A 14,937-nucleotide genomic window follows, 5' to 3' on the forward strand; every position below is an offset into this window, starting at 1 on the left:
TTAATGTTGAGTTTTAAACCAGCTTTTTCACTCTCCTCGTTCACTTTCATCAAGAGGCTCTTTAGTTCCTCTTAGCTTTCTGCCACAAAGGTGGTGTCACTGGCATATCTGAGGTTATTGATGTTTCTCCCAGCAATCTTTATTCTAGCTTGTGCTTCAAACAGCCCGGCATTTCTCATGATGTACTCTGCATATAAGTTAAATAAGCAGGGTGGCAATATACAGCCTTGACATATTCCTTTCCCAAGTTGGAAGCAGTCCATTGTTCCATGTCTGGTTCTAACTCTTGCTTCTACATTCAGGTTTCTCAGGAGGCAGGAAGGGCAGACTAATATTCCCATCTCTTGAAGAATTTTCCACAGTTTGTTGTGATCCACAGTCAAAGGCTTTAGTGTAGTCAGTGAAACAGAAGTAGATCGTCATTACTTAGAGCACCTCAAAAAAGGTGTGTTACGTAACTGCTCTGAAAGGTTTCATATAATTTAATGACCTTAATGTATATAATGCTCTATAGTTTACAAATGTTTGGTATATATCATCCTCTTCTCTTTGTTCTCTGGCTTTTTAAACATTACATGAAAGTCTTTGATTCCTTGTTGCTATCTTTGAACCAGTGAGGTGAAGTAGAAGCCCGAGAAGGACACTCCTGAATTTATTTGAATACATGATTTCAATCAACAATACTTCCTGTCCAGTATTTCTATAAAAGAATTATTAATTTTGGATACAGAATACTGAGAAACAGATAGTTCCAAAGAAGTTAAAGTGCTTGTGTTGAAGATTTAAGATATAATTTAGCTTCTATACTTCATTCTAATGAAGAATGACTACTCATACATTCAGTTCAGTTCAGTTCAGTCGCTCAGTCGTGTTTGACTCTTTGCGACTCCATGAATCACAGCACGCCAGGCCTCCCTGTCCATCACCAACCCCCGGAGTTCACTCAAACTCATGTCCACAGAGTCGGTGATGCCATCCAGCCATCTCATTCTCTGTCGTCCCCTTCTCCTCCCACCCCCAATCCTTCCCAGCATCAGAGTCTTTAGTTACCCAAATTTTGTCAAGTCATTAAAGGGCAGTGTACAAGGTGTAGTTTATTGAATGAATTGCAGTGTCTTAGAATTATTAGAAATTAAGTTCAGAAGTATAATTTACCCTTTTTTATTCACATAGTATCAGGCTTATTTTATTACTAAACTTATTGTATTCTAGGCTTATAAAATTTCTTAAACTAGCTATATTCTGGGTTTATAAAATTTCTGGCTGAATCTTTAAACTCAGGTTTTTTTTTAGTATCATCTCTGTTTGATGAAATCCCTGTTTGTAGCTTCCTGTATTCCATTTATCCTTTTTACTCATCTTTCCCTTTGAAGACAATGAGAACTCTGAATCAAAATGAAGATGTTGAGAATTTAACATTAGTTTTTCATTTAAATTCTTATTCATCTGGTTCACCTCACTAGATCATGTTTCATGTAATATAAACTTTTAAAATGTAATTCAGGTATTTTTATTTGGTTGTATTTTTATCTGAGTGTTATATTTCTGAGTATTAGAATCTTTTATTCTCTGGCATGCTGAATATCTTTGTATTCATTTTCAACGTGTGGTATACATTTTATTTTGGCATTTTACTTTGCTTTGTTCCTCTAAAATTGGCAGATTTCATAAAACCTGATCTGTAATTATTTGGTTTTAATTTAACAGAGAAACTTGTTGATTTTTGCAGTATTAACCTTGTTAATTTTAGCTAGACCTTAACAGAATCTTAGATGGATAGAAAATAATTTTTTTAGCTGCTTAACTCTCAATCTATGGTGTCTTGGCATTCCCATAATTTTGTTTTTGTAACTTTTTTGTGTTTAGCAGGTCTTTTGGTTTATAGAATTTTCAGCTTTTAGAGGGCACAAAAACTAGACTAAATATTACATATTTTTAAGCTTCCTCTTAAGTATTTTAAATATCCTAAAGTAATAAGGTAAATACCAAAGGTAAGATTAACAATTTAATAACTAAATACCAATACAAGTCTTTAGTATATGGGAAATAGATGGGAAAACAGTGGAAACAGTGTCAGACTTTATTTTTTTGGGCTCCAAAATCACTGCAGATGCTGATTGCAGCCATGAAATTAAAAGACGCTTACTCTTTGGAAGGAAAGTTATGACCAACCTTGATAGTATATTAAAAAGCAGAGACATTACTTTGCCAACCAAGGCCCGTCTAGTCAAGGCTGTGGTTTTTCCCGTGGTCATGTATGGATGTGAGAGTTGGACTGTGAAGAAAGCTGATCGCCGAAGAATTGATGCTTTTGAACTGTGGTGTTGGAGAAGACTCTTGAGTGTCCCTTGTACTGCAGGGAGATCCAACTAGTCCATTCTAAAGGAGATCAATCCTGGGTGTTCATTGGAAGGACTGATGCTAAAGCTGAAACTGCAATACTTTGGCCACCTCATGCGACAAGTTGACTCACTGGAAAAGACTCTGATGCTGGGAAAGGTTGAGGGCGGGAGGAGAAGGGGACGACAGAGAATGAGATGACTGGATGGCATCACCGACTCTGTGGACATGAGTTTGAGTGAACTCCGGGGGTTGGTGATGGACAGGGAGGCCTGGCATGCTGTGATTCATGGGGTCGGGGAGAGTCGGACACGACTGAGCGACTGAACTGAACTGAACTGAACTGATATAGCAAATAGTGAAAGTCACTGTCATATCTGACTCTTTGCGACCCCATGGACTATACAGTCCATGGAATTCTCCAGGCCAGAATACTGAAGTGGGTAGCCTTTCCCTTCTCCAGGGGATCTCTCAACCCAGGGATCAAACCCAGGTCTCCCGCAATACAGGTGGATTGTTTACCAGCTCAGCCCAAGGGAAGCCTGTATATCCATATAGCAAATGGATAGTGTTATGGAAATACAAATTATTTTTACTTATTCATTTGCACGCTCTATTAATTTTACCATATACTTGATTTTTAATACCCTTACTCTTAAACAGATTTTATCATTAATTCCCAACTGTCTGTTGATACTCAAATCAGTTACACCTCTTTCTCCTTCCCTTCCCAACTAGGACTTTCTAACCTCTGCAGAACACAGTAGTCCATCTATAGCTTTTTCACCTCCAGCACTCATTTGGCACATAAATCCCTTCCTGTTATATAATCATTTATTAATAAAGTATATTATTTAATTGCATCTTAAGTGTCTATTTTATATTTCACTTAACATAAAACTCCTGAAAACAGAAATTGTGTATTGTAATTTTTTCCACAGGACCTAGCAAAGTATTATTGCATGTGGTAAGTGTAAAATGATCATCTCGTTACTAAATAGCTTGCTTACTATGTGCCAAATTTATAAACAGTGTTGTGGATACAACCTAGCCAACATTTACCTACAGGTCACTTGCCAACTCGGAATACTTTAAACTTTAGAAAGCCTCAGAGCTTTTCAACTAGTAATTACAAGAGCCATATAGGACAGCCTGAAGACATTACTGAGATCTTGTTTCCTCAGATTCTTCTTATTCTTAGCTTATTCATAATTCTATCAAAAATAGGTTATCTGAATTCTTAGAATGGAGCAAATGGGAAAACAATATTTAAAATCAGCAAGAAGTAATAATAAATTCTTAGGTTTAGGAAAAGGAGCACTTTATAAACAAAGAAATAAGTACTCAAAAAGCATGGTAGTGTAACCATTTAGTATGGATAGTCCAATATATCTAATAACATTAGGGCATTACTATATAATGGTTGATGTTTATAATGAAGATTGAGTTATCAAGAAGTTTTTAAATTATATTCAGTATACTTTGTAAAACACAGTGAATGTAAAATGTGTTTACAAGGGTTTCTAACCAAATGTGTGTGTCTGTGTGAAGCATTGCTTATTTAAAAATTCACTTATTTGAAATATATAATTCTCTAATCATGCTACACAAATGAAGCTGCCCGGATGTAAAATGTGGAATATATTAGAGTGTTGCTCTTTACCAAAACCATGCTATTTAATGTCTGTTCTATTTCCTTACTCATTCTCTTTCTTAGCCTGAAAGGCTTATTGTTCCTCTCTGTCCTTTCTCACACCCTATCTTTTGTTGTCTTTTCCACATAACTATAAGCTCCTTGAAGGCAGAGATCGTGTCTTATTCGTCTGTGTAATAAAATAGTACTGCAACAAAGGTAGGTTTAGTCGCTCAGTCATGTCTGACTCTTTGCAACCCTATGGACTGTGGCTTGCCACGCTCTTCTGTCCATGGAATTTTCTAGGCAAGAATACTGGGGTGGGTTGCCATTTCTTTCTCCAGGGGATCTTCCCTATCCAAGATCGAACCTGAGTGTCCTGCATTGCAGGCAGACTCTTCACTGACTGAGCCACCAGGGAAGCCACTGCAACATAGTAGATGCTTAATAAATGTGCATGACACTTAAATATGTATGCTGTTCATTCATACTCAGGGAGAACTGAACATCATGCTAACATTTTTCTTCTGGATTCAATATACAGGTCATTTTCTATTGCGGTACTTAATAGAATAGTTTCCTTTTTATTCCCTACAAAGATGTTTCATTAGTTACTATTTTCTTTCTAGATGGATTAGTTGCCTCTGAAGGAGCCATGAGTCCAGATTTCTTCAATGATTATCACCTTCAAAATGGAGATGTAGTTGGGCAACATTCATTTGCTGGCAGGTAAACAGTCTTCCAAGAAAAATCTAGTATATGGTGTTTCCCTTGATTTTAAAAAGCTAAAATTATCTCATCACTTCCCATTTTTCTTTTTCCATTAAAAAGTAAAAAATATCCTGAATATTTTCAAGAACTTGCTTTTTTTATTTTAAATTAACTTACAAAGTCACATTTTTCTATGTAAAAAATGAAGATATCACAGTTCTAAGAAATATATATATATATATTTTCCCTCAGTTTGGAAAATATAGGCTGTCTGTTGAAATAAGCAGTACTTTTGACAAATTAATGATGCTGGTTATTTCATGTTTTCCAAATCCAATAAAATATAAAATAACACAATACATGTATTTTAACAATTATTCAGACACCACTGTTTTTAACAAGTTGATGCTCTGATTAATAAGGATTTTTCCTCCTTGCATGGCATTCAAATAAAATATTTAAATGACATGCCAGCACTGTTGTACAATTATAATAAAGTTTCCCCCAACAGATATTCTGCTTCATTACTGGTCTCATAGATTTTTAAAATCTCGCCAGAAAGTGTAAATAATAGTTTTCCCTTCGTATCATTACTAAGGTATAATACTTTAATTTGGTAGGGAAGATCCCCTGGAGAAGGAAATGGCAACCCACTCTAGTATTCTTGCCTGGAGAATCCCATGAACAGAGAAGCTTGGTGGGCTACAGTCCATGGGATCGCAAAGAGTCGGACACGACTGAGCGACTTCACTTACTCACTCGCTCACTTATTGCAATTTCACATTAAAATGGTCCAAAGAATAGGTGTAGTCTTTTTATCCTTAAGACTTTTTTTTTCTTTAAATTATTGATTTCGTTTTCTCTTTTAAAATTATATATTTTAACATAAATATTTCTGTTTGGAGAATAAGAATACAGTTGTGTGTTTAAAAATACAGTTGCATGTTCACCTGAAACTATCACAACATTGTTAATTGGCTATACCCCAATGCAAAATGTTTCTGGTGTTTTAATTTAATTCAAAAAAATGTTTTATAAATACAGTTGTGACCAATGTGTTATAACTCTTGAATCATCACTTTATATTAGCCATTTTAATTCAGTAGTAGAATTCTTAAAATTGCAGTTACTCTTACTGCATGTAATTCACAATGATATGTTCTGTTTTAGTCTATTCTATTTTTGAAATGCAGATTGCGACCGACTATATTGGTTTCACAATTCACTGATGGTCATGACAAAATTTAAAAGCATAGTGGTAAACACAGGAGTATTTTATGAAATGCAGTATCTTTACATGTAGTTCAGTAGCCTTTAGTGAACTTTAAATAAATAATAGTATTCTAGAAGTTGTTTCATTGGTGCACTGGATTGTCATGGTAAGAAACTACTTGACTTAGGGAAAAAAAATTAAACATGATTAAATACCAGAAAGCATATGGCTTTTGACTACTTCTGATGTCTCTGTCTGTATTAGTTATAATTAGAGATTCTAATTATTATAACTAATATATTCCATTTTGTGATAGTTCACTATACAGATGTTTTTTGAAACATAATTAGAAAAGGAAGAAATTATTTTGCTATATAATCCTAATGTTTATATTGAAGATTTTTGCTGATAGCATTTAAGATTAATTTTTCTGCCATTTATGTTTCACTGTGAACAAAACATTGCTTTTGTGTCTCCTGCTTCTAGCTTAAAAAAAGCAAACTAACCATGCATTACTTATTTGAGAAAGACCTAATGTTTTGTATAGTTAAGTGATTTTTAAGAACCTGATTGTGTGTTTTGAGAGATGGCTATACTCACTAAGCTTTGTACTGTGTCCAGAGAGTTCAGAATTTCATTCCTCAGTTCTGTTAAACAAGTTTCTTTTTATAAAAAGACTTTGGGAAAATTCTCTTACTTTTGCACCTTTAGTTCTTTTTCAACATTAAAAAAAACATAAGTAGCTTCTTTCACATCATAAGACATGTGACAGTAACGTTGGCTTAAAGGATTAGTTAATAAAACTTCATGTAGACTATATATTTTTCCAAAAAAGTGGTATACTTATTTATTATAATCATTTTAAATTGAGATTGTTTGCCCTTTAAAAAGAACTTCCCCTGAGAAAGTTAAGTCTTTCATCTCTTGTCTTTTTAAATTTTTCAGGCCTTAAATATAGTAACTGTATCATTTTCTCTTTGTATTTCCAGAAGAAATAATTTACAGTGAATTTCCATAGTTTTTTTGTAGGTAACAGATCAAATATCAACAGAAATACGAAGAAAGCTTATAATATAGCCAAAAACTCATAGTTGTTCTTTGCTACATTGTTTTATTGATCCTCTGTAGAATCATTTGCTCTTTCTGTTATGCAATTATTTTTGGTTGGTTAGGATTGTCTTCTAATGGGATTCCTATGTTGTTCTTTGTAGTAACTATGGATTTAGTCTGATTTAGTTTTTTAATCCTACAAATATTTTATTTTAAATTGCTCCACAATTATTCACATATTTTGGCGTGATAATTTTGATGCATAATGTCTCAGATGTGAAATTTTAAACTAGTGGCTACCTTTAGGTTTCTGAGATCCAATAGGTAAATATAAAACCTATTAGATCAAATATCATTGACTTAAAATAATATTTTTGAAATATTTCATTTTAATTGATTTTAAGCAAAGTGCGATTTAAAAAAGAAATGTAAACAGAAGATGTTGAACTCTTATTCTTCATCTCTACTGTTAAAATGAGAATAAACAGACTTAATGAACAACATGAAGAATTTGGGTTAATTATGAAAGAAAAATGTCTTGATTAAATTTTAAATATTGAAAAAGCTGATTTTAAGAACAGAAGATGTTATCTATTTTAAGAGGTTTTTTTTCCTTTAAATGAGGAAAATTGTCCACATGACTTAAAAATTCATTCCCTGTGCATCATATGTCTTTGATTAACAAGCAATGTCAAGTTAATTGGAATAGTAATAATTTTTAAAATAATATATAAAATATGAATGTTTATAATTACAAATGTTTTTAATGATTTGAGAACATGAAAGAGTATGACAGTGCCAAGTGGCATGCTAGTCAGCCAGTACTCATGACTTTTCAATCTTTGTGGGTTTTTAACATGTCAGTTTCAGTGGGTTCGGGTGAAGTATATGATCCCAAATTTCTGCAAGGTAAAGAATAAATTTCTAATTTGTATAAGAGTTTTTTTTAATTGTTCAGAAAAAAATTCTTTATTTCCAAAATGACCACATTTCATAATGTGACAAATCTGTTAAAATGGGGAAACTGAGTCAAATTTAGAGAATGATTTAAACAGTTCAGATTGTATGTTTCTTAAAATCCAAGTCAGGGTGCTCTTCTTAATAAGAAAGTCTACATTTGTGTAATATGGCAAGGTAGTTTAATTGGAAACCAGTGAAAATTTTTAAGCTCATCCATCCTATTCTACAAGAGGGACTGGGTGTTTGATAAAATACATACTGGTAGTTAGCGAATCCTGGGTTTTAGACATGTGTCACTATCAGTTTGAAACTCTTGCCACCAGAATTTCCCAGCATTTAGGGGGTAATGCAAAATATATTAGGGCTCCAAGGCATTAGCTATTGAGTTGCCATTCCCAGAGGGTCAGATGTAAATCTTGCACTCCCAAAGCCTGAACTGCTGGTATTAGAAAGTAAATTGGAACTTGCTATTGAAGCTAATTAAAATTAATAGGCGTAAGACTGGCTTTTTTTTCCCCTTATATACAATGTATCTGTACCATATTTTTGAACCGTGTTTTTTTTTTATTATAACTCTTACTTTTCAAGACTAACAAGAACCTCATGTTGAGAATTTTTAAACTGTTTCCAGCTTTTACAAATCAGTTTTTGTTGCAGTAAAAATGGTCCATTTTTCTTTTATAGGAATCCAATTTTCATAAACTGGAAAAAAATTTCAGGGACTGCTTGGATTTCCTTGGGGCTTTGAAAAATATTTTTCAGAGGGCCTGGAGTTCTTCTTTGTGGTTGGCACAATGATGTCACTTACTGATGGTTTCGCTAAAGTCAGAGATGAACTAGATGTGTGAATTATGTGCGCCATCTGATTCTCACACTTTCGTTTTCTCTGTGTGTGCCTGCCTCTTTTTTCCTCTTTCTTAAAATACTTGGCCATTAACTTTTCTGTTCATTATATATATTATATGTTTCATATATATATATTATTCTGTTTTCTCTAATTTATTTTCTTTAAAACATTAAATCTTTGTTGAAATGTTAGTAATTTGCACAATTTTAAATGTTAGTCATTTGTACAATTTTAAAAGGTACTAGATAGGACTAACACATTATTTTCTTAATATGTAAGTAGTAATCTTTTATCAAAATTTGTAAATGTATAATTTTTCCTTCATATGAAACTCTACATGTAAAATTTTGACTTACTCTTTAGCTATAAGGTCAACTTCATTATACTCACCTTCATTATACACCTTCATTAAATAACTATTTAACTCAGTTATTTCACTTGAGAAAAGCAACCTTAAAATTCAGTATTCCCTGTCTAAAAGGCATTGTGTAGTATTAATATTTACTGCCCTTTGTATTATTCCTTGAATTACATATTAGGATATTATGTTAAAGCAGTTATTCAAAAGATAAATTATTATCTATATTACAGCCCTTAATTTGACAATTGAGAAATTATCATACATTGAGATAAAATTAAATATGCTTATAAAATTCCCTATTTGAAAGTCCTCTATAAAGTTTTAATTGATAAACCAAACTCTTCCATTTGTTCTCCTAGTATACGTTTTAGTGACCTTCATTACTGTGGCAGTAATATAGAAATTATATGGAAGGATCAAAGAAAGTGAAAAAAACCTCATGGAAACATTTTTCTTTGATAGATATTGAGACCAACCATTTACTCCGCAGCATTTTAAGAACTAAATGAATTATTATGAAATACTTATTAAATCTTTTAAAGATAATCATTAAAATCACTGCTTTATTAAGTATGTAACTTTTTTGTTCCTAATTTCTTTCCCTATAACTTTTTCTCAGAGGATAACATGCTTCAGAAGTCTTTAAAAAAACTTCTAACTTTAGTAATTTTTCCAGTCATGGTGAATACAAATAAAGCAGCCAGTTTCCATTTTCACCTATCAGTTGCAAAATAATTTTTAATGCTAATATCCACACATGGGAGCAAAGAGGTTCTGTGATACACCTCTTGTGGGCATTTAAATGGACAAAACCTCAGTGAAATAACTATATTTGGTAACAGAGAACAGAAGCCTAAAATTCCCTAACTCTGTAATTTCTTTTCTAAGAATTTATCCTCAAGAAATAATCAGAGATAAAGACTGAAGAAATGATTGTGTGTCAAAGAAAATAGATTCATTGAGTGTAGTGAGATCCACTTACCTAATTGTGGAATAAATGTTATTTTTGTGAAGTTTTCTAATACTTGATCTTAGCTGTACCGAAGTTGGGATATTTGCAAGAATTGCTTTTCAGCTTAAATGGAATTTTGTTAAATCATGATTAAAACATATACAGCAGAATCTAAACCATGGTCTTGGGTAATAAGACAATATCCTGTTTACTTTTAAAAGTTACTCCTTTTCAGGGTGTATGATTTGATCTAAACATATCCAAATCTGTCCAGATTTTTATTATAATTATATTCAGTTGTCCAAATGACATTATTTTAGCATATATAAACATGTTAGTTCAGGCTCAGTAAGAATTGCTATAGCTAAGTATAACGAGTAGAAATAATTTTAAGTTCTTCCCATCTTTATTAACCAGTCAGAAATGCATGGTAAAATTTCTTGAAATGAATAAAACTATTTATAGGAAATAATACTGTGTGATATGTAAAATTCCATCTAAGGTAATGAAATGGTTTAATTAGTGGGATAGTGAAAACCGGAGACCAAGAGTGGCAATAGCTATGTGACAGTTCTGATGAGAGAAGCAAACCAGTGCAACAAATGGTTTCTTAAGTATGAGACTCTTGCTCTAACACAGTCCTTACATTAAATCACATTACATTTTTTTCTCTCTAAATACTCTCAACAGTTATGTCAGTTATTTATTTATTTTTTATCTCAGAAGATGGGATGTCTTAGAAACCTTCTAAGAATTTCAAAGAATAAAATTTAAGGCACTTTTTGTCTAAATCTTCTTATACAAAGACTGATAACTTGCATGTAGCTAATATTTGGGCTTCCCTGGTGGCTCAACGGTAGGAATCCACCTCAATCCCTGGGTCAGGAGGCTCCCCTGGAGACAGAAATGGCAACTCCAGTATTCTTGTCTAGGAAATCCCCTGGACAGAGAAACCTGGTAGGCTACAGTCCATGAGGTTGCAAAAAGAGTTGGATATGACTTTGCAACTAAATAACAACAACAAAGCTAACATTTATTTCATCATGTGTCTCATTTGATCATCAGCAGTGAGTAAGATATATAGGGCAAAGTAGTATTGGCCCTGTTTTAACAAATGTAGAATTAAGGCTCAAGAGATTTTTAAGGCACTAGCCCAAAACCAGTTAGGTAATATAGTGAGGCCTTTAAGCTTGGTAAGAGCCGGCATTCTTAGTGTTACACCATTCAGTTCAGTTCAGTCACTCAGTTGTGTCTGACTCTTTGTGACCCCATGAATCACAGCACACCAGGCCTCCCTGTCCATCACCAACTCTTGGAGTTCACTCAAACTCAGTCCATCGAGTTGGTGATGCCATCCAGCCATCTCACTCTCTGTCGTCCCCTTCTCCTCCCGCCCCCAATCCTTCCCAGTATCAGAGTCTTTTCCAGTGAGTCAACTCATCACATGAGGTGGCCAAAGTATTGGAGTTTCAGCTTTACCATCAGTCCTTCCAATGAACACCCAGGATTGATCTCCTTTAGGATGGACTGGTTGGATCTCCTTGCAGTCCAAGGGACTCTCAAGAGTCTTCTCCAGCATTACTGCCTCCAAATGGCAAGCAGATATGTTAGTCTGACAGTGAACTATGCTTTAGAAAGTTTAGAGTAAATGTTATTAAAATTCAGAGTAAGATATGTAGATTTTGTTGTATAATACAGTATATTGTTTATTTATTTTTCATTAATACACTGTATATGGTTTACTGAAAATTGGTGTTTAGATTGCTTGGAGACAAATTGCTAAAATTTATTAACACATCAAGTAACTAGTTCACTACCATTAAACTGTGTTAAGTAGTTCATTAAGTTCTCTACAGATTAATCCAGTTGAACAAAAAATGAGGATGAAATGAGTGGGATAATCTCAGTCTACAAGGATTAATGTCTCCAGCAAATCTTTTATTTAGCTAATTAACCAATGTAAATGTTTATATACATGATGCTACTGCATTATGCCTATAAGTGAATCCTTATGTATTAGTCTTAGTTGACTTCTTTGTTAAGCCTTTTTAATAGAGAGAACTTCTTTTTAACCTTAAAAAAGGCAAAGGAATTCAATTCAGTTCTACTGCTTGGATACTAATGATTTGCATTTCCCAAGGAAAATTGAATTACGTTTTATTAGTAAATTGGGCCTATAACTTTTAAGGCCAGATTTTATTAGATTATCACACATCAGCATTAGCAAATTGTAAACTTTACTGAAATATAGAAATTCAAGCCAAAAATCAAGACTTAAAATACTGGAAACCTGGGAAGATATTTTATCCTAGAAAAATTATACTGACTTGAAAAAATTATTTTAAGTGATTTGCTTTTCTTTGGAAATTTAGAAGCTTGGTTGCAGAACTGTTCTCATCAAATTCGTGTTAATTTTCAGTCTGGTGATCTGAGCTTGGATTTCGGAGGCGTGCGTGTTAGCTGTGTGTAAAATCCAAAGATCCTCCCAAAGAAAACCAAATTTTTTGTCTCTTTATTGGGACTTTCATTTAGGGAGAATTTCAGTATAATTGAGTCTGTAAATTTAATAAGTAATCTGAATATGACTAGATCCTATAAAAATGTTAACACATCAATTACCGTGTAGTTTTGTACTAGAAGAAATGACATGGGAGTTCATCCAGTTATGACTAGGAACTTAATAATATCACCACCATTTAAGTGTGATTATCCAGTGTTAAAGTTCATTTATTTTTATATGTATTAATAGCATTTTTGTTGGCTGTACAGATATACAGAAATGAGTTATAAATTTAAAAAGAAAGGAGAAAGTCCTTAAGCATGGATGACTGCTTTTATGATAAATTTGACCAATAAAATGCTCTTATTTTCAAAAAAAATTGAGTTTTTTTAAGAGAATAGGATACACATTACAGTTATAAAGAGTTGCTTATTCATAGTCTAATGAGAATTTTAAAATTATAAGCAGTTTGGTTTATAAGCATTACCACCCCTCCAGAAAAGTAAAAGAGAAAGGAAAGTAGAGCATGTCATCTTTTATTTCCCTTCAGTCTGGATCCAGTGAATTGAGCTTACTCCTAAACTTAGGGATCGGTTTGTCTAGCCTGTCTGTGTTTTGATTGATTTAACAATGTGATTTAAGTATTTACGATTAATTGTTTTGAAAGCCCCTGTATTAGAAACGTGAACCAAATGTTTTTTCTTAAATAATTTTTTAAAATAGATGAAACCTAGAGCCTATAGGCTTTTTAGTGTAAAATTAATTAATTCCCATATTCTCCATATTGCCCGTAGATCTTCCAGATGTGCTATTACAGCTCACCCGTCAGATATGAGCCATATGGGTTCTGTAAACTGATTTGCACTTATTTTGAATAGGGATTGTACAGATTACAGATGAATTATTAAAGTAAATGTATATTGCCAAATAAATCTAAGGGCAAAATATTAAACTGTAGTAAATGAGAAAGGAATGTGCAAATGAAGACCTGCCTGTTTTAATAAGTTTAGTGGTTACCATCTCAGTTTCAACCAGAAGAAAAGAGTTTCTTTTTTTGTTTATTTGTTATTGTGTGTGTGTTTAAAGTCTATAAAACTGCTTACAGAAGTATCTAAGACAAAAACAAGGAAATATAATGTTCTAAACTCAACCGGTCCAAACCACTTGAGCTGCTATGACAGCTCATAAAACTGAGAGTAGTTTTTAACTGGGCTCTGTTTTACATTGCCAAAGTGAATTTTCCTTGCAGGAAGTAGCCAGAGGGTTTATTTGGTTTCCAATCCAAGGCTTTGATCTTTCTGTACTGTCACATCTCGGGTTACATAGCCCTTTTTCACTGCAGTAAATCTGTAACCGTTAATGAGAATAAAATTTCCTCCTCCTTACTGATCTCATGCTGTTAAATGCCAAAACACAGCCAACTGCATATTTGCAGATTTCAGCTACAGTGTATGAAAACAGGGCAATCAGTTTAATCTTGTTGTCTTTGTAATTCATTTTATTGGTCATTCTTCCTTTCTAAGTGACCTATTTTATCAAGTAAGTGGTTGCAAGGCCAAACCTGGGAGAAAGATTTAGAATGTTAATAAGCTGAGAGGAGAAAGGTGTGCATGTGTTGGGGAGGCAGGGTAAGGGAGTGACTGCACATGCGTATGTGCTACTATCAATGTTCAAATTAGGTCTAGTTTAATGCTCTTGAAAGCTCAAACCTCTCCTTCTCCTCAAATAAAGAAGCCAGTTTTTTATTTCTTGGATTATGTTGTATATTCAGTTTCAACATAAATTTGCACTTAATGAGTTTATTTAATAAGTCAGAACATTATTTTTCACTTTTGACTTCAGAGAAGATTTCACAGTATTTAAAGGATCTCAAAAATCTTGACCTCTACATTGTAAGAGCTATTCATACATCATTTTAAGTATCCACCGAACCATCTTACTATATGGGTCCGTACAAATACTGGAAATGCTATAAATATCTGTTGAGTAAATCAGTGGAAATTCAAAATCACACTTAAGCAAGCTGAGTCTTATACATTGTTAAATATATACATCTTCATAATGAAGTACAATAAAGTCACATTTATTTTTTGCTACGATGAAACCCCCCAGTTGAAGCATTAATCATTTGATTCAGTTAATATATGTTGTTAAATATATTTTTCACTTAAACCTATTATCTTTATTACTGACTTATTTTCTGGTTGGTAGCTGGAACTTATCTCTGTCAAATTCACTTTTAGAATGCCAATTTAGATGATGGGCATTAATAAATATATTTTATTAATATTATATGTTTACATAGATCACATATACATAAATATGAAATGTTCTAAAATATATAAAATCTGCTTCTGGTTCCTCACCAGT

The 14,937-nt window shown here is 33.0% G+C and overlaps 1 protein-coding gene across 1 annotated transcript in view; it reads left to right on the forward strand.

Annotated features, from left to right (window-relative positions):
* The window catches only part of KIFAP3 (kinesin associated protein 3), a 151,629-nt gene that overhangs the window by 117,482 nt on the left and 19,210 nt on the right, over positions 1–14,937 (forward strand). The window contains exon 19 of the mRNA XM_088845481.1: positions 4,603–4,702. Coding sequence (XP_088701607.1) covers positions 4,603–4,702 — 100 coding nt within the window. The remainder of the gene's footprint in view (positions 1–4,602; positions 4,703–14,937) is intronic.

The sequence above is a fragment of the Moschus berezovskii genome, chromosome 17 (assembly GCF_049115385.1).
Source record: "Moschus berezovskii isolate FMDL1 chromosome 17, NW_MosBer_1.0, whole genome shotgun sequence".
Taxonomy (NCBI): domain Eukaryota; kingdom Metazoa; phylum Chordata; class Mammalia; order Artiodactyla; family Moschidae; genus Moschus; species Moschus berezovskii.